This window comes from Ranitomeya variabilis, chromosome 2, assembly GCF_051348905.1.
Source record: "Ranitomeya variabilis isolate aRanVar5 chromosome 2, aRanVar5.hap1, whole genome shotgun sequence".
Lineage (NCBI taxonomy): Eukaryota > Metazoa > Chordata > Amphibia > Anura > Dendrobatidae > Ranitomeya > Ranitomeya variabilis.
This window is the reverse complement of record NC_135233.1, coordinates 308,713,178-308,731,581: the sequence shown is the minus strand read 5'-3', so window position 1 is coordinate 308,731,581 and position 18,404 is coordinate 308,713,178. Positions and strand designations below refer to the sequence as shown.

Genomic DNA, 18,404 nt, shown 5'->3' with positions numbered 1-18,404 from the left:
AGACACACATACATATACCATCATACATACACATACCGTACATACACACATGCATATACCGTACATTCACACAAATGCCGTACACACATATACCGTACATACACAGATACAGTTATATACATATAGTACACACATACCGTACATACATATAAAATACACCCAAATGCACATACCGTACATACATACATATACCGTACATGCATACACACACATATACCGAACATACAGATACACATACACGTACCGTACATACACACATACAGTATATACACATACCGTACACACATATACATACACATATACTGTATGTACATGCACATAAACATACATATATACCATATATCCATACAAATTTATTTCACATACACAGATACACACATACTGTACATGCATACACACACAGCCATACAACTATACCATACATACACATATACCGTACATACATACACAGATACACACACACAGATAGAAACATACACATAGATACACACAGATGCACACATACATATACAAGCATATACATACATACATACATACTAATCTTGTATAGGTGATCAGATGAGCCCTGCAGGTCAGTTCAGCTGGAGAAGGCTGCAGACCCCACTGTGGGGGATGGGGCACAGAGCAGACAGCACCTGATGATAAATTCCCAGTAAGGGAGGAAAAGACTCAAATTCAAAAAGTTCCATGACTAAAATTATAAAGAGATACGTTATAAAGAGCACTATAACTGCACATTACTTTTCAGGTCACTTCACAGCATACATTTTGCTGCCGTGCTGCCCCTGCAGTGAGCTCCTCCCCCATCTCTTCTCTGTGAGGAGACGCTGCAGCCTGCTCTGAACAGAACAGTGGAGGGAGCAGAAGACCCCCTGTAAGTCCTGCTCTTCCTCCACTGATGTCTCTATTTGCTGTGCAGCCGGGGCCCCTGACTGTAGGCGAGTACTCACGATTGGGACGCTCCATGCAGGGGGACAGACGGCAGCCAGTGAGCGCTCTCCTCAGTCTGGTCACTGTGAGGTAAGGAAAGCGTTCATTGGCCAGCGTCTCTCCCTGCATGACACGCCCCCTTTTTGAACTCCTGCACTTCGCGCCCCGCTCTCTCCCTGGCACCCGGTGTTCAATGATTACAGGAGGGAGTGAGAGGGGCCCGACCCTGCATGATTCCGGGCCTGCCTGCAGGGGCCCCCCTCCACCTCTGGGCCATGGAGCAGTGCCATCAACAGTATGTCTGCCCCTGGCTGGGGGCCCCTAGGGCAGCGGGGGCCCCAGGCAGCTGCCTAGTCTGCCTGCCCCTAACGCCGGCCCTGAAGGCGAGTACAAGTATTTGCGTTACTTTCCATGGGGCGCTATTCCTATCCAAGTAGTGGACCGCCCCCAGGGCCGGCGTTAGGGGCAGGCAGACTAGGCAGCTGCCTGGGGCCCCCGCTGCCCTAGGGGCCCCCAGCCAGGGGCAGACATACTGTTGATGGCACTGCTCCATGGCCCAGAGGTGGAGGGGGGCCCCTGCAGGCAGGCCCGGAATCATGCAGGGTCGGGCCCCTCTCACTCCCTCCTGTAATCATTGAACACCGGGTGCCAGGGAGAGAGCGGGGCGCGAAGTGCAGGAGTTCAAAAAGGGGGCGTGTCATGCAGGGAGAGACGCTGGCCAATGAACGCTTTCCTTACCTCACAGTGACCAGACTGAGGAGAGCGTTCACTGGCTGCCGTCTGTCCCCCTGCATGGAGCGTCCCAATCGTGAGTACTCGCCTACAGTCAGGGGCCCCGGCTGCACAGCAAATAGAGACATCAGTGGAGGAAGAGCAGGACTTACAGGGGGTCTTCTGCTCCCTCCACTGTTCTGTTCAGAGCAGGCTGCAGCGTCTCCTCACAGAGAAGAGATGGGGGAGGAGCTCACTGCAGGGGACAGCACGGCAGCAAAATGTATGCTGTGAAGTGACCTGAAAAGTAATGTGCAGTTATAGTGCTCTTTATAACTTATATCTTTATAATTTTAGTCATGGAACTTTTTGAATTTGAGTCTTTTCCTCCCTTACTGGGAATTTATCATCAGGTGCTGTCTGCTCTGTGCCCCATCCCCCACAGTGGGGTCTGCAGCCTTCTCCAGCTGAACTGACCTGCAGGGCTCATCTGATCACCTATACAAGATTAGTATGTATGTATGTATGTATATGCTTGTATATGTATGTGTGCATCTGTGTATCTATGTGTATGTTTCTATCTGTGTGTGTGTGTATCTGTGTATGTATGTACGGTATATGTGTATGTATGGTATAGTTGTATGGCTGTGTGTGTATGCATGTACAGTATGTGTGTATCTGTGTATGTGAAATAAATTTGTATGGATATATGGTATATATGTATGTTTATGTGCATGTACATACAGTATATGTGTATGTATATGTGTGTACGGTATGTGTATATACTGTATGTGTGTATGTACGGTACGTGTATGTGTATCTGTATGTTCGGTATATGTGTGTGTATGCATGTACGGTATATGTATGTATGTACGGTATGTGCATTTGGGTGTATTTTATATGTATGTACGGTATGTGTGTACTATATGTATATAACTGTATCTGTGTATGTACGGTATATGTGTGTACGGCATTTGTGTGAATGTACGGTATATGCATGTGTGTATTAGTGATGTGTCGTTCGCGAACGAGCCGACACAAAGAGCCGGCTCCCTGCTGTGAACGATGGGAGCCGGCACACCAGTGAGAGCCACTAAAATCCCTGAATGGCTCTCACTGGGCGTAAAATCCCGGACTTTGGGAGGCGTAACTCCGCCCACCTGAGCAAAACCCCTCCCACTCTTCAATTTAATTGGCTCTCTAAGAAGTGGGCGGAGTTTCTGCAGTAGGTGGGCGGAGTTTCGGCGCATGAACATATATTCAATAGGGATTTAATAGGATACTAAAAGAGTCGGCTCAGGAGCCGAAAGAGCCGGCTCTTTTTGGTGAGCGGAGCCATGAGAGCCGGATCACCAAAAAGAGCCGGACTGCCCATCACTAGTGTGTATGTACGGTATGTGTATGTATGATGGTATATGTATGTGTGTCTGTGTGTATGTATGGTATATGTATGTGTTTGCATATACTGTATTTGTATGTGTATCTGTGTGTACGTACGGTGTATGTATGTGTATTTGTGTGTATGTATGGTATATGTATGTACGGTATGTGTATACTATCTGTGTATATAACTGTATGTGTGTATGCATGTAAGGTGTATGTCTGTGTATGTATGTACAGTATGTGTATCTGTGTATGTACGGTGTATGTATGTACAGTATATGCCGGAACAAAAATCATTGTTCTCATCAGCACATCGCCCAGTTAAAACTGCAGATATTCTGCTAAGATGATACTGTATGGGGACAGATTGATTTACTAGTGATCATTCTGTCCCCAGCCAGTGTAAAGAGGCTGGAAACAAGTGGCGAATGACTTCAATATTGTTGATCACGCTCGTTTAGTGGCCTGAAATCAGCGCATGTAGCTACAACCAAAATGTTTCAGTTGGTGCAATATGTTAGCATTTGGGGCCCCATTTTAAACTTTTGCCTAGGGCCCCACTTTGCCTAAAACCGGCCCTGACCGCCCCTCTAATTATTCTTAACCCTTGATTAGGCACCACGGCCACGGTATTAAGATACTACACACGTGAGATAGCTATCGGCAGACCCAGCTTCTAGTACTCGGAGCACAGACACCACCGCCCCAGCAGCGCTGCAGTCACCTCCGTCTCCTGGTGCCGTGTGCGCACACTGCGCAGACACGTCCGGAGTGCACTGGACCTGCCATAGCAGGAAAGTAACCACGCCCCTAATAAGCACCTAACTCCTCCCACACACGTGACTGATCACACGGCAATGACGTCATCAACGAACCTAAACCACTAGACGCTATCAACAGGCACGCAAAGCGGAACGCAAACGCAGCGTGCGTCCTTCGTGCTGGGTACAGCGAGCACCGACACTCACTGACTGCAGCCCCTTCCTCTGCCTGCAGACAATACCCCGGGTCACGTGACAAGGATCACATGACATCGTGTAACCAGGAAGTAAAGCCGATACTGGAGCAGAAGCAACATGGAGACATACGATAAAGCGGCTCTGAATATCGCCAACATTCCGCCCGCGGAGCTCAGGCAGTAAGTGATGGCGGGCCGGAGTGTGAATGTGGGGGACTGCTGGTGATTGCAGTGTGGGAATGAATGGAGGAAGATGCTGTGTGTGTGTGCGGCGCCCCCTGTATCAGCGCCCCCTGTATCAGCACCCCCTGTATGGCGCCCCCTGTATCAGCACCAGCTGTATGGCACCCCCTGTATGGCGCCCCCTGTATCACCACTCCCTGTATCTGCGCCCCCTGTATGGTGCCCCCTGTATCAGCACCCCCTGTATCTGCGCCCCCTGTATGGTGCCCCCTGTATCAGCACCCCCTGTATCAGCACCCCCTGTATCTGCGCCCCCTGTATGGTGCCCCCTGTATCAGCACCCCCTGTATCAGCACCCCCTGTATCTGCGCCCCCTGTATGGCGCACCCTGTATGCAGAGACGTGTGCGGCGCCCAGTGTATCAGCGCCCCCTGTAAGACCTGCGCCCCCTGTACATTGAGGTCTCGTTCACACCATCGTATTTCCAGTCCGGCTGCTGTCTGTACAGGGAATAGGACCCTACACAGGCTCTCATAATAATTCTGTGATGGGGGGTCCGGCCTTAGGGTACAGCGACTTCCATGTTCAGGAGTGTCGGGTGCGTGACCCCATGTGACTTGCATACTTCTGGCCACATTACGACTAGACGTGTCCGGCCTCCCTCAGTTCCTTTGCACTGCGCTGTGCTGCCTACGTCTAGTCTGCAGGTGACCACACAAATGCAGATTGCATAGTCGCAGTCACATGCTGGCAGCGGAGACTCCACACAGCTCACTGAGGATGCACACAGGGGACTGTAGACTTGTACGCTGAGGCCGGACAGCCCCTTTATAGCAACATATGTGATATAGTGGGGTGCGCAGTAACCGTCGGCTCCTTTCATCTGCAGGATTCCTGCCAGTGCCCCCCACACACAGACCCGCACCGGCGGCCTATACTGAGCCCAGCTCATCGCTGTATGAGCCCCAGTGCTCCACAAGATGGATTGTAATCATCATCCATGTAGAATCCTAACCCCAATCAGCCGGGGCCAGCAGTGCAGAAAGCGCAGGATTGTGCACGTGTGTTCTTCATGGTCATGGTTCACACTCTCATTGGTTACATGGCTGATGATGATATTTAGTCCTCGCTGCTGCCCATGTCAGTGGTATCCATTAGCACCTTCCTGCAGAAACCGCCATCATAATCTGTATATCCGGCAGACAGAGCCCCGCTGTGATGTTTAGGCAACAAATCTGAAGTGCTGATCAATTGTCTGACTGCCAGTGTAATAATAAGAAGCCTGCGATGGGGTAAACACGAAAACCAGTGGAATCCAGTGTGGCTTTTGTAGGAACTGGTATTTCTGGGGGCAGGTCTATCCTACTTAGAGATGAGTGTGCATAAAAGAGGAGGCTTCTCAGAGTATGGAGGGAAAAAAGGCCGGTCTTTATAGCCAACTGTTCAGGTTTTTTTTTTTTTTTTTTCTCCCCACACACAGATTTCGTCTGTAAAGAAAATAAACTCACTCTTTCGCACTGTCCCATTGAATGACATTGGTCTGTGTGTTTTCCATTCTTCGCAGGCAGCACCTGTACGTTCTAAGTAGGTGAACGAGCGCTGTTTGAGCTGTTGGTTACTCATATCATATATATCATACCATAGGAGATGGTGGAATGGAAATAACTCCTCACCAGAAGGGGAACAATCATTGCTCGTCTAATATGGAACCTAAAGTCTCCAAATGCCAGCGTGAAGAATGAACACATTTTCCAATAGTGTGAGATCCACTAATGGGTCTCTATAAATATACGGTTGGAATCAGAATTATATAGCCCCTATTGTAAATTCTGTTCATTACCAAAGTTTTCAATAGGCCAATAAAAGATCAATGTAAATGGCTCAGAACAACTAATAGAACAAGTGGCTCCTCCAAATACACAAACCCGCTGGTCAGCAGGTCAAGCAAAGTGGATGTGATTTCATGAAAACTCATGGCCACTTTGATTTAAAAATGCTGTTGAACTGTGATAATTTTTTCCCCCTAAAATGGCATTTTGCAGAGTCCATGGTTCTTCCACTGAAAAGCATATTGTAAAAAACACTGCTTCAAATCTGCACCAAAAAAAGCGCATAATAGTAAGGGTAAATGCAGGAGTAACACAGTGATCACATTGCTATTGTGCACTGTGGCATGGCCTTAATGATTACTGCAGGGTCAGAATTATTCAGCTTCTTCATGAAAACTGTTTCTAGTAAAGCCTCCTTGGCTGTTCTGACCTGCTGCAGACATGGTTCAGAGCTCATGAGGAACCTGAGCCCCTTCCATATGGAGCTGACTGCAATAAGGTGTTGGGGGGCAGGGGTTGCATTTTATTATTTTAACCCTCTGCAGCCTACTATTCGACATTTTTAAATACCAAATTCCTCTTACTTTTGATCTGAACTGTTTCCTGCTGTATCTCTAGGAACATTCAATGCATTTGTGTTCTTGTATGTACAAACCAATGACCTCTTCTCTTTTGTTAACCACTAGTCTCTACAACCTAAGAATTTTAGTGAACAGAAGGCCATTACCCTTGGGGATTGGGCTAAGATTGATCAGAAACTGCCAAATGCCACTGTATGGCTTTACATCATATTTCCTTGCGACTGATCTAACTCTGATGTATAACAAGCCACAGACTTCTGGCGATCAGACTGATCGGTCATCAGACTGGTTTTCTTGGATGGAGACAGATTAGTCGTGGGTAGAGATGAGCAAATTTGATCGGGTCAGGGCTTATTCGGCAAGCTATATAGTGCTTATCGTATAAGCTGCAGAGGGAACCCGGATACCTGGATCGCTCCAGCTGTTCAGCTCCGCAGCTGCATGTGTCGTGGCTGTGTGAAAGCCTGTGTGTTGGGCTCTCTATGCCTGTGTCTGACTGACTGTCATTATTAACAACTTTTTTTTTTTTAAGGTCTTGCAAATGTTATTTACTGCTGATCTTTGCAAAATTATCCTTTTTTTTTCTGAATGACAATCGAACAATGTTTTATACTCTTGTGTAAACTTGGCTCTGGAGTGAGTGTAACGTTACTCTTAGCAGGGCTGTGGAGTCAGTGAGCCAAACCTCCCGACTCCACGGCGCTGGTCACTACTGAGCCTGTACATAAAGTGCAGCACAGTTTCATCTAAACTATGACTCCACAGCACTGGTCACTACTAAGCATGTACATAAAGTGCAACACAGATTCATCTCATCTATGACTCCACAGCACTGGTCACTACTGAGCCTGTACATAAAGTGCAGCACAGATTCATCTCAACTACGACTCCACAGCACTGCCTCACTACTGAGCATGTACATAAAGTGCAGCACACATTCATCTCATCTACGACTCCACTGTACTGGTCACTACTGAGCATGTACATAAAGTGCAGCACAGATTCATCTCACCTATGACTCCACAGCACTGGTCACTACTGAGCATGTACATAAAGTGCAGCACAGATTCATCTCACCTAAAAGCAGAGATCCTTAGATCAGGAATATAACAGACATTTATAATACATTTCATAACTTTCCCAAATTCTAACGAAAGCATTTACAGCACATCCTGCATCGTACTACTGTACCCAATTTATTATATATTTTAGGAGTCGGTCCATTTTATACTGACTCCACCAAAATGGACACAGACTTCAACTCCATAGCTCTGACTCTTAGTAATCCTATATTTATTTATTCTGATATTGTATAGAGATCTGGAGACTACACGTCATTGCAGTCTTCGGGAGTAAGAAACTGTTGTATTTAAAGGTGTTGTTCAGTCTTCTGGTAAAATCTGCGGGAACGCTGTCACTGCAGACTTCTGAATTCTTTCAACGTGTGCATCGCACACTGCCGGGATTCTCCGATGAGACCTGGCGGTCACATTATCACATTTGTGTGATAGGCATACATTCAGTCCCATGCCAACTAGATGAGCTCAGCCCTAGTCAATGCAAGTGAATTGATCGAGCACGTCTAGTTGAAATGTGTCTGGATCTATGCAGATCGCATGTCACGTGACTGCCCGCTCTTGCTTGCAACACTGGAGAATCCTGACAGCGTGCACAGTGGGTGCTGTAAGGATTCAGAAGTCTGCAGTCATATAGAGTGACTGCAGACTTCACGACAAGACTGGATAACCCCCATTAAGCTACTGGACTGACTCTTGCTTTTACCTTGCAGAGATGACACTAATCTACTTTCCACCCTGAAGACTCTCCTGTTCTTCACCGTGTTAATGATTATGCTTCCAATTGGCCTCTACTTCTCCTCTAAGGTTTTTGTGTTTGAAGGTCAGTATGTTTGTAATGATTGTATGTTGTATATTATCAGACCCTGCAGACTGTAAATCAGTGCTACATCTTTATCGATATGCACTGATGGCACTTGTGGCTGAGAGATACCTGTCTGCTTTACTTCTTTTCTCTCAGCTAGCCTCCATTCTCCAAGACATAAAGGCAAGAGATTAGCTTAACCGCTCGTAATCATGTTCTGCCTGTGGCACAGGATCCTTCGTCACTTCTGGGATCATGTACCATTATACAATACATGTTATAAAGGGATTAGGCTCCTTTCACATTTAGTATTTTAGGCCGATCAGAAGTATTTCCTAAAAGTATTCTCAATGTATGGCATATGTTGTCGGGCATCGGCCATTGACTCACTTTGTGTAAAAACGCCACATGGTATACTTTGTAAATGTGTTTGAAAAGGTTTTCTTACACCTTCCAAGCTGGGATATGTTAATGGGACACTCTTCTGGCATGTGCTGGGTAAATGGCTGCCTGTAGGCATTCCAAGGAATGCTCCCAACGTCTAAAGGTACCTTCACACTAAACGATATCGCTAGCGATCCGTGACATTGCAGCGTCCTGGATAGCGATCTCGTTGTGTTTGACAGGCAGCAGCGATCAGGATCCTGCTGTGCCATTGTTGGTCGGAGAAGAAAGTCCAGAACTTTATTTCGTCGCTCGATCTCCCGCTGACATCGCTGAATCGGTGTGTGTGACACCGATCCAGCGATGTCTTCACTGGTAACCAGGGTAAACATCGGGTTACTAAGCGCAGGGCCGCGCTTAGTAACCCGATGTTTACCCTGGTTACCAGCGTAAATGTAAAAAAAAAAACACATACTCACATTCCGGTGCCCGGCGTCCGCTTCCCTGCACTCCTCCTGCATCCTGTGTAAGTGCCGGCCGTAAAGCAGAGCGGTGACGTCACCGCTCTGCTCTGTGGGAGATGCCGGAGATGTTCGGCGCTGACATAGGATGCAGGAGGAGTGCAGGGAAGCGGACGCCGGGCACCGGAATGTGAGTATGTGTTTTGTTTTGTTTTTACATTTACGCTGGTAACCATGGTAAACATCGGGTTACTAAGCGCGGCCCTGCGCTTAGTAACCCGATGTTTACCCTGGTTACCCGGGGACTTCGGCATCGTTGGTCGCTGGAGAGCCGTCTGTGTGACAGCTCTACAGCGACCACACAACGACTAAACAGCGACGCTGCAGCGATCGGCATCGTTGTCTGTATCGCTGCAGCGTCGCTTAGTGTGAAGGTACCTTAACTCTGTCGTTTGAACAGAGCCTCAGACAGCAAACTAATCATAATGTTGTCAGGATTTTTCTCTTTACAAGCGATTCTGAGAGATGACCCTGAGGACAGCCTGACCACATCAGCAGCGGCATCTCAGTGCTATTTTAGCTATTAGGAGTTAATTCACGTGACTGAGAAAAGCCTTATGGCGGTATTTATATGTTCTTTTTTTGCTGACAAATGCACCACTTTGATGCAATTGGGGAAAAAACAGTGAAAACGCATTGTGCAAAAGTTCAGCACTAGACCCTCATACACGTTGCATTAAAATACTCTTAAGTCACAATTTTGGCTGGAAAGGTCAGTCATCTCATGTATGGTGGCCCCTCAACACTTCCCTGACAGATTATGTTGGGGAAGAGTTGGGATGTGGCATGGCATCCCCCTCCTGTTGAATTTATGACAAGTGGTGGAATACATTATGCCACAAATCTTACTCTAGTCCCTGTCCATAGCAAGATTTGTGGCAAGGTGCACATTGCTTATCTCCTTACCTAATTTATAAGAGGCATGCATGTCTTAATGAATCAGAAGTCTTGCCCTCCATCTTTCCCCTACATGAAGATCATCGTAAAAAACTCCAGTCTTGATGAATCAGGGCCTCTGACAATTTCCCAATGCCTGCACTACCCTCCTATTCTAAAAATTGCTGCTGATGGAGGCACGTGTGACCAGATCTGTCCATTAGCCTCCGACAGCTTTCCATCTGCTGTGATATTTAATTGGAGGAGGCTGAAAGACAGGTCACCAAGTGATGCGACTCTCAGTAATCAGATTAAAGGGGTTGGCTACCAGTTCTTATTATTGATGGCCTATTCTCAGGACAGGTCATCAATATCTGGTCAGAGGGGGTGTGAGACCCCAGCCCATCAGCTGTTAACGACGCTGGCTAGAAGTTCTCGGATGCTGCCAGAACAATTGGAGGTATTTATTATTATTATGACATATTGGGATAGAATCTTGGCAATGGGAATACCGCTTTAGGTTGGGGCAGCTGAGTTCCCCAATGAAGCAAGTGAGACATTATTTATTTATTTAAGATTTTAATGTTTGTGTACAAAAAATCAAAACCTTAACCTGTGTATTTTCCCTTTTCTTCTAGGTCATTATGGGATGTCCAACAAGGACAGCTACTTTTATGCTGCTATTGTGGCGGTGATCACTGTACACGTGGTTTTGGCCATGTTTGTGTACGTGGCGTGGAATGAAGGTTCTCGGCAGTGGCGTGAAGGAAAACAAGACTGAGGCCATCGTACGCCTCTCAGGATGAGGACTCTCTGTGCACAGGGATTTTATGTACTATATGCATTGTCGTGCATAACTAAGTGATAACTATTTAAGTTATAGAGTAACATGTTGTTCTGTTTTATTACATTTCGTATACTGTGTTCTTATCATATTGCTTCTGTCTGAATGAAACAGTCCATACAGCCATATATTTTTTTTTTTTCTGAAACGTCCGTGGCCCCTTCTGCGCACCCCGTACCCATCTCTATGTAAGTCAGGGCAAAATGTTGTTCACTTTTAATATCCAATAAAAGAGAATACTTTTGGATTGTTCGGGCATCTTGAGCTCTTTGCTCATTTTACTTTATTTTTATTTTATCTTCAATAAATCTATTGAAAAGTTTGACAACTAGTTCTTCTAGGCTGAATGATCTGATGATAACTTGATAATTATATACTTGTGGGCCCTCTTATAATTTGGTGCAAATTGTGTAAAATATATATACACTGTGTGCAGAATTGCAAGTTGTTTTTTTTAGAGTATTATTTTTATTATTGATCAACAGCTATGTTCTCAATCAACCCAAAAGACTCATAAATATCAAAGCTTAATATTTTTAGAAGTTGGAGTGGGTTTTTTTTAGATTTGGCTATCTTAGGAGGATATCTGTTTGTGCAGGTAACTATTACTGTGCAGAATTATTAGGCAACTTAATAAAAACCAAATATATTCCCATCTCACTTGTTTATTTTCACCAGGTAAACCAATGTAACTGCACAAAATTTAGAAATAAACATTTCTGACATGCAAAAACAAAACCCCCAAAATTAGCAACCAATATAGCCACCTTTCTTTATGATGACACTCAGCAGCCTTCCATCCATAGATTCTGTCACTTGCCTAATCTGTTTACGATCAACATTGGGTGCAGCAGCCACCACAGCCTCCCAGACACTGTTCCGAGAGGTGGACTGTTTTCCTTCCCCGTAGATCTCACATTTTATGAGGGACCACAGGTTCTCTATGGGGTTCAGATCAGGTGAACAAGGGCGCCATGTCATTATTTTTTCTTCTTTGAGACCTTTACTGGCCAGCCACACTGTGGAGTAGTTGGAGGCATGTGATGGAGCATTGTCCTGCATGAAAATCATGTTTTATTCGGACTCCCATGACAGCACTACGAGAGAGGGGATCCGCCCTTCAGGAACAGGAAACCTACAGAGATACAAAAGGGCGGCACCTCTCCCTATGCATCAGTTGGTTTCCTGTTCCTGAAGGGACAGGATCCTACAGATGAAATCTCCGTAATGGATCCCAGGCCGGCCGGCCGAATCTGGTAGCGGGGGGGGTCTCCTACCTCGGCCGGTGCGGATGTCCCTGGAGACGCCACGGTGGTCCTGGCTGGACTGCACGTCAGTGGCGTGTTGCAGCAGGGAGCAGGGTCCGGAGGAATTCCTGATCTCCATTTGGTGCCGGCGTTGGTAAGTATAACTGCCCCCCTTGGTCCATGCGGCGGTGCAGCGGTGTAGTGGGGTAGCGGTGACAGGAGAGCGGCGCCGACCGGAGCGCTGTCGTACATCTCCGACGTCCTGCACCGCTCTCGGGAGCGTTTCCGGAGTGCTGTGACGCCGGGGGTGGAGTCGGCAGGCGCTTCCGGGTTACTGGATGGCTGCGCATGCGCAGTCTATCCAAGATGGCGGCGCCCATCGATCCTGGACACCGGTTTCCTCACTGACTACCGCTGACCTCCCAGCTGCGGTCTGGTCAGCAGAAACCAATGGGAGGACGCCAGGCAGCCTGCTGACCGGAACTCAGGGGGATTTAAGCAGGTGTCGGATTTAGAGCCCTGCTTTTGGTCACATTTCCATCATGGAGACTGATGGTGAGCAGCCCTTGGAGAAGGAGCATGTCAGGAGTGACCAGTCCAGCCGCAAAAGCTCGTCCAAGCAGGGATCGAGAGCTTCGACTGGGAAAGAACCCCCTCGTGTTTCGGTACCTTTCTTGGCGTACGCTGGTAAGTGATCTACGTGAATGTTCACTCAGTGACGCGGGCCCCCTTATACTTTGTCATTCTAGGGGAAGAAAAGTGCAAAGACGAAACATAAGGAGTGCGCCCTATGTGGAATCCCCTTACCAGATTCTTATCCCAAAAAGTTATGTGCCCCCTGTATACAGCAGACGGTGAGGTCTACAGGTGTGGTAGGGGTTAAGGGACATCAGGTCGGATAGATGGTATCACCTTATTGTCCTCCCCTAGGTAGCGGAAGAATCTGCAACTACGGCTAACTTAAAAGAGATGATCCGTATGGAAGTAAGGGAATCCCTGCGGTCTCTATCCCAGGCGGGAAGTTCAAAACCTAAAACTCCCTTAATCTCTGAGTCTTCGGAGGAAGAAAGAGAGGAAGGTTCCTATGGCTCTATTCCCTCTTCCTCGTCATCGGAAGAGGACTCTGGCCGTTTTTGCCTACCGCTGGACCGAGTTGATAAACTAGTTAAATCGGTCAGGGGTACGATGGGCCTGGAAGAGCCAAAAACTCAACCTTCCAGGCAGGAAATAATGTTCAGCGGATTAGACCATAAGAAGCGCAGATCTTTTCCGGTGATAAAGTTCAAGAGTTAATTCTCCGAGAGTGGAAGAAACCGGAGAAAAAAGGCTCGTTACCACCAGCCTTAAAACGCAGGTATCCCTTTGAGGATGCAGCCGTTGATACCTGGGACAAGGCCCCTAAGCTAGATGCTGCGGTGGCGAAAGCGTCCAAAAAAGCCGCATTACCCTTTGAGGATATGGGGTCCCTTAAAGATCCGCTTGATAGGAAGGCAGACACCTTCCTTAAAGGTACCTGGGAGATGGCGGCCGGATCTCTGAGACCAGCGGTGGCCGCAACGTGTACAGGAAGATCCTTAATGGTCTGGCTGAATCAGTTGGAGTCACAACTTAAGGAAGGTGCGTCCAGGAATACAATCCTGAATGCGCTCCCAGTAATTCAAGATGCTGCGGCCTTCCTGTCGGACGCTTCATTGGATTCTGTCAGAATGGCGGCCAGAGCAGCAGGTCTTTCCAACGCGGCTCGTAGAGCCTTATGGTTAAAATGTTGGTCCGGTGACATCCAATCAAGATCCAAGCTCTGCGCTATCCCATGTAAAGGGGAATATCTCTTCGGACCAACTCTGGATGACTTGCTTGAGAAAGCAGGAGATAAGAAGAAGTTCCCTAATCTGGCATCAGCATCTTACCGTCGCCCCTTCAACAGAAGGAGGTTTGGTCGCGGAAGGAAACGCGCGTCCTCACCCTCTAGAGATAATTTCAGATGGGAGGATAGACGCAAGAGAGGTACGGGCTATATGTTCCGCCGTTCCTCAAAAGAACGTAAAAAGTCAGACCAATGACTTGCAATCCCTGTGGGAGGGAGATTGGCAGCCTTCTCTTCCGCATGGTCTGACATCACTAATAGTGACTGGGTCCGAGGCATTATATCAGACGGTCTGAGACTGGAGTTTGACCATTGGCCTCGTGATAAATTTAAATTAACCCCCTGACGTTCCTCCTCTATTGAACAGACAGCTTTGGAAGCTGAAGTCATCAATTTATGTCTTAAAAAAGTGCTGATTGAGATCCCAGATTCAGAAAGAGGAAAAGGGTTCTACTCTCCTCTTTTTCTGATTCAAAAACCAGATAAGTCATTTAGGACCATCATTAATCTTAAATCTCTTAATGAATTCATGGTTAATAAAACCTTCAAAATGGAGTCTATCAGTACTACAATAAAGATGTTGTTCAAACACTGCTTTATGATAGTTGTAGATCTTAAGGACGCATACTATCATGTACCTATCCATGAGAACTTCCAGAGGTTCCTGAGGGTGGCGGTGTCTATAGAGGGAATTGTTCGTCATTTTCAATATCGAGCCCTTCCCTTCGGCATTTCTGCAGCTCCTAGGGTATTTACTAAGGTAGTCGCTGAGGTTATGGCATATTTGCGAGAATCCGATATCCTCATAATACCTTATCTGGATGATTTCCTTATTGTGGGGAATTCAGCAGATCATTGCCTTTCGCAAGCAAAGACGGCCATAGCCAAACTAGAACATCTGGGCTGGATTATAAATTATGCCAAATCCCGTTTACAGCCCCTAAAAATTCAAAGATTCCTCGGACTGTTATTAAATTCAGAGACCCAACAATGCTCTCTGCCGCCTGATAAACTACTCCACATTCAACAACAGGTGTTAAAGGCGATCAATAAACCATCCATGACCCTTAGACAGGCTATGTCACTGTTAGGATCCCTAACTTCGTGCATTCCTGCTGTCCGTTGGGCCCAATTCCATACCAGACCTTTGCAGTTTGAGGTTCTGGACAATGATAGAGCCTTACAGGGATCCTTGCATCTCTCAGATGGTGGCTAGTAGAAGACAATCTGTCGGCAGGAGTTCCCTGGGTGACCCATGTGACTCGTGTAATAACAACTGACGCCAGCCCTACGGGATGGGGGGCACACATGGGTGACATCGTAGTTCAAGGGCTATGGGACCCTCAAACGTCAGCTTCTTCCAATCAGAGAGAGTTAATGGCTATCGAACTAGCAGTTAAAAAACTCCTCGTGTATCTACAGGGTCACCATGTCAAGATCCTCTCCGACAACCAGGTGGCAGTAGCCTACGTAAACCACCAGGGTGGAACACACTCCGAATCTCTGATGGAGGTAGCGGACCGCCTTCTCCAGACAGCAGAGAGCAATTTACTATCTTTAACTGCTCTACATTTAAAAGGGAAAGAAAACATAAAAGCGGACTTTCTAAGCCGCAACACCTTAAAACAAGGGGAATGGTCCCTGAACAAAGACATCTTCGGTCAGATTGTCCGCATGTGGGGTCATCCAGACGTGGACCTGTTTGCCACCAGGGACAACAGAAAAACAAAAAAATTCTGTTCTCTGAATCCCAGGGAGAATCCGTTGGCAGTGGACGCCTTCCTGATCAAATGGGACTTCCGATTGGCTTATGCGTTTCCCCCGCTGGGCCTATTACCTCTTGTGGTCAGGAAAATAAGGGAGGACCGAGCAAGGGTCATACTGGTCGCCCCTTTCTGGCCCAAGAGAGCTTGGTTCGCGTGGCTCAGGACCATGTCGGTGGAAGACCCCTGGGTACTTCCGGACATTCCCAATTTACTCCATCAAGGTCCGATCACCCATTCGCAGGTGAAGGGGCTCCATTTGACGGCATGGTGTTTGAGAGGTCATTATTAAAAAACAGAGGTTTTTCCCCAAACTTAATTGATACCCTTATGAAGAGTAGAAAAAATATAACAACAAAGATCTACTCTAGAACCTGGAGGAAGTTCTTGGCCTCTTCAGATTTCAGAATTGAAGAAGGGTTACCAATTAACCAAATTTTAGAATTCCTGCAGAAGGGGTTAGAGCTAAACCTATCTACGAGTATGCTAAAAGTACAAGTCTCAGCCCTGGGGGCCCTGTTTTCTTGTAACATTGCTAATAATTATTGGGTATCAAGGTTTATAAAAGCTTCTAGTAGAGCTAGACCTATACACAAGAACAGGTCGGTACCTTGGGATCTCAACCTAGTCCTGTCAGCCTTGACTAGAGAATCGTTTGAGCCCTTACATTCAGCTTCAGTTAAATTATTGTCCCTCAAGACAGCATTCTTGGTAGCGATAACATCTGCTCGTAGAGTAGGGGACATACAAGCGCTCTCTAGACTCTCCCCATATACAGAGTTTCTACAGGACAGAGTAGTCCTAAAACCGGACCCCGCCTATTTGCCAAAAGTTGCCTCACATTTTCACAGATCACAGGAGATAGTGTTACCATCATTCCTCCCTAACCCCTCTAACACTAAGGAAGAACTACTCCATACATTAGATGTTAGGAGATGCCTGTTAGAATATATCACGGTCACTAACGCTTGGAAGAGAGAGGATGCATTATTTTTATCCTTCCAAGGTCCTAGGAAAGGGCTTAGAGTTTCGAAGTACACACTAGCGAAGTGGATTAGGGAGGCTATCTCTCTGGCTTATACTGCAGGTGGAGGTCCGGCTCCGCAGAATCTGAGGGCGCATTCCACCAGGGCCATGGCTACATCCTGGGCGGAAAGATCTGGAGTATCAATCGACCAGATATGTAAGGCAGCTACGTGGTCGTCCCCTTCCACCTTTTTCAAGCACTATCGGTTGGACTTGGGGTGCTCCTCTGATCTCACCTTCGGGTTAAGGGTGCTTCAAGCTATAGTCCCTCCCTAAGGTAGTGTTACATCTCTGTAAATCTCTCGTAGTGCTGTCATGGGAGTCCGAATAAAGCATTAAGCTACTTACGGGTAGCGGCATTTTTCGGAGGCCCATGACAGCACCCTTAGTTCCCTCCCAATTCACGTGGGGGTTGCACTTCCTATAATGTACATAATGAGATATATATAGATCTCACGTGTGGTATTTTTATTGGTTTAGTTTTGTATATAAACTGTATATAATATTTGTGTGCTACTAACCGCGGTAGTCCTCTCAGGCTCTAATATACAACTGATGCATAGGGAGAGGTGCCGCCCTTTTGTATCTCTGTAGGTTTCCTGTTCCTGAAGGGCGGATCCCCTCTCTCGTAGTGCTGTCATGGGCCTCCGAAAAATGCCGCTACCCGTAAGTAGCTTAATGCTTTTCTTGAACGATACCGACTTCTTCCTGTACCACTGATTGAAGAAGTTGTCTTCCAGAAACTGGCAGTAGGTCTGGGAGTTGAGCTTCACTCCATCCTCAACCCGAAAAGGTCCCACAAGTTCATCTTTGATGATACCAGCCCATACCAGTACCCCACCTCCACCTTGCTGGCACCTGAGTCGGAGTGGAGCTCTCTGCCCTTTACTAATCCAGCCTCTGGCCCATCAAGAGTCACTCTCATTTCATCAGTCCATAAATATGAAATAAATAAATATGAAAAGTCAGTCTTAAGATATTTCTTGGCCCAGTCTTGACGTTTTATCTTATGTTTCTTGTTCAAAGGTGGTCGTTTTTCAGCCTTCCTTACCTTGGCCATGTCCCTGAGTATCGCACACCTTGTGCTTTTTGTTACTCCAGTAACGTTGCAGCTCTGAAATATGGCACACCTGGTGGCAAATGGCATCTTGGCAGCTTCACGCTTGATTTTCCTCAATTCATGGGCAGCTATTTTGCGCCTTTTTTGCCCAACACTCTTCTTGCGACCCTGTTGGCTATTGGCCATGAAACACTTGATTGTTCGGTGATCATGCTTCAAAAGTTTGACAATTTCAAGACTGCTGCATCCCTCTGCAAGACATCTCACAATTTTGGACTTTTCAGAGCCCATCAAATCTCTCTTCTGACCCATTTTGCCAAAGGAAAGGAAGTTGCCTAATAATTAAGCACACCTTATATAGGG

The 18,404-nt window shown here is 46.8% G+C and overlaps 1 protein-coding gene across 1 annotated transcript; it reads left to right on the top strand.

The window, feature by feature from the left end:
* Positions 1–3,857: 3,857 nt before the first annotated feature.
* On the top strand, positions 3,858–11,403 carry VMA21 (vacuolar ATPase assembly factor VMA21). Its single transcript, XM_077285215.1, has 3 exons — positions 3,858–4,162; positions 8,365–8,474; positions 10,876–11,403. The coding sequence occupies exons 1-3, from the start codon at positions 4,101–4,103 to the stop codon at positions 11,016–11,018; spliced, it is 315 nt and encodes a 104-aa protein (XP_077141330.1). The 5' UTR covers positions 3,858–4,100; the 3' UTR covers positions 11,019–11,403.
* Positions 11,404–18,404: the final 7,001 nt, after the last annotated feature.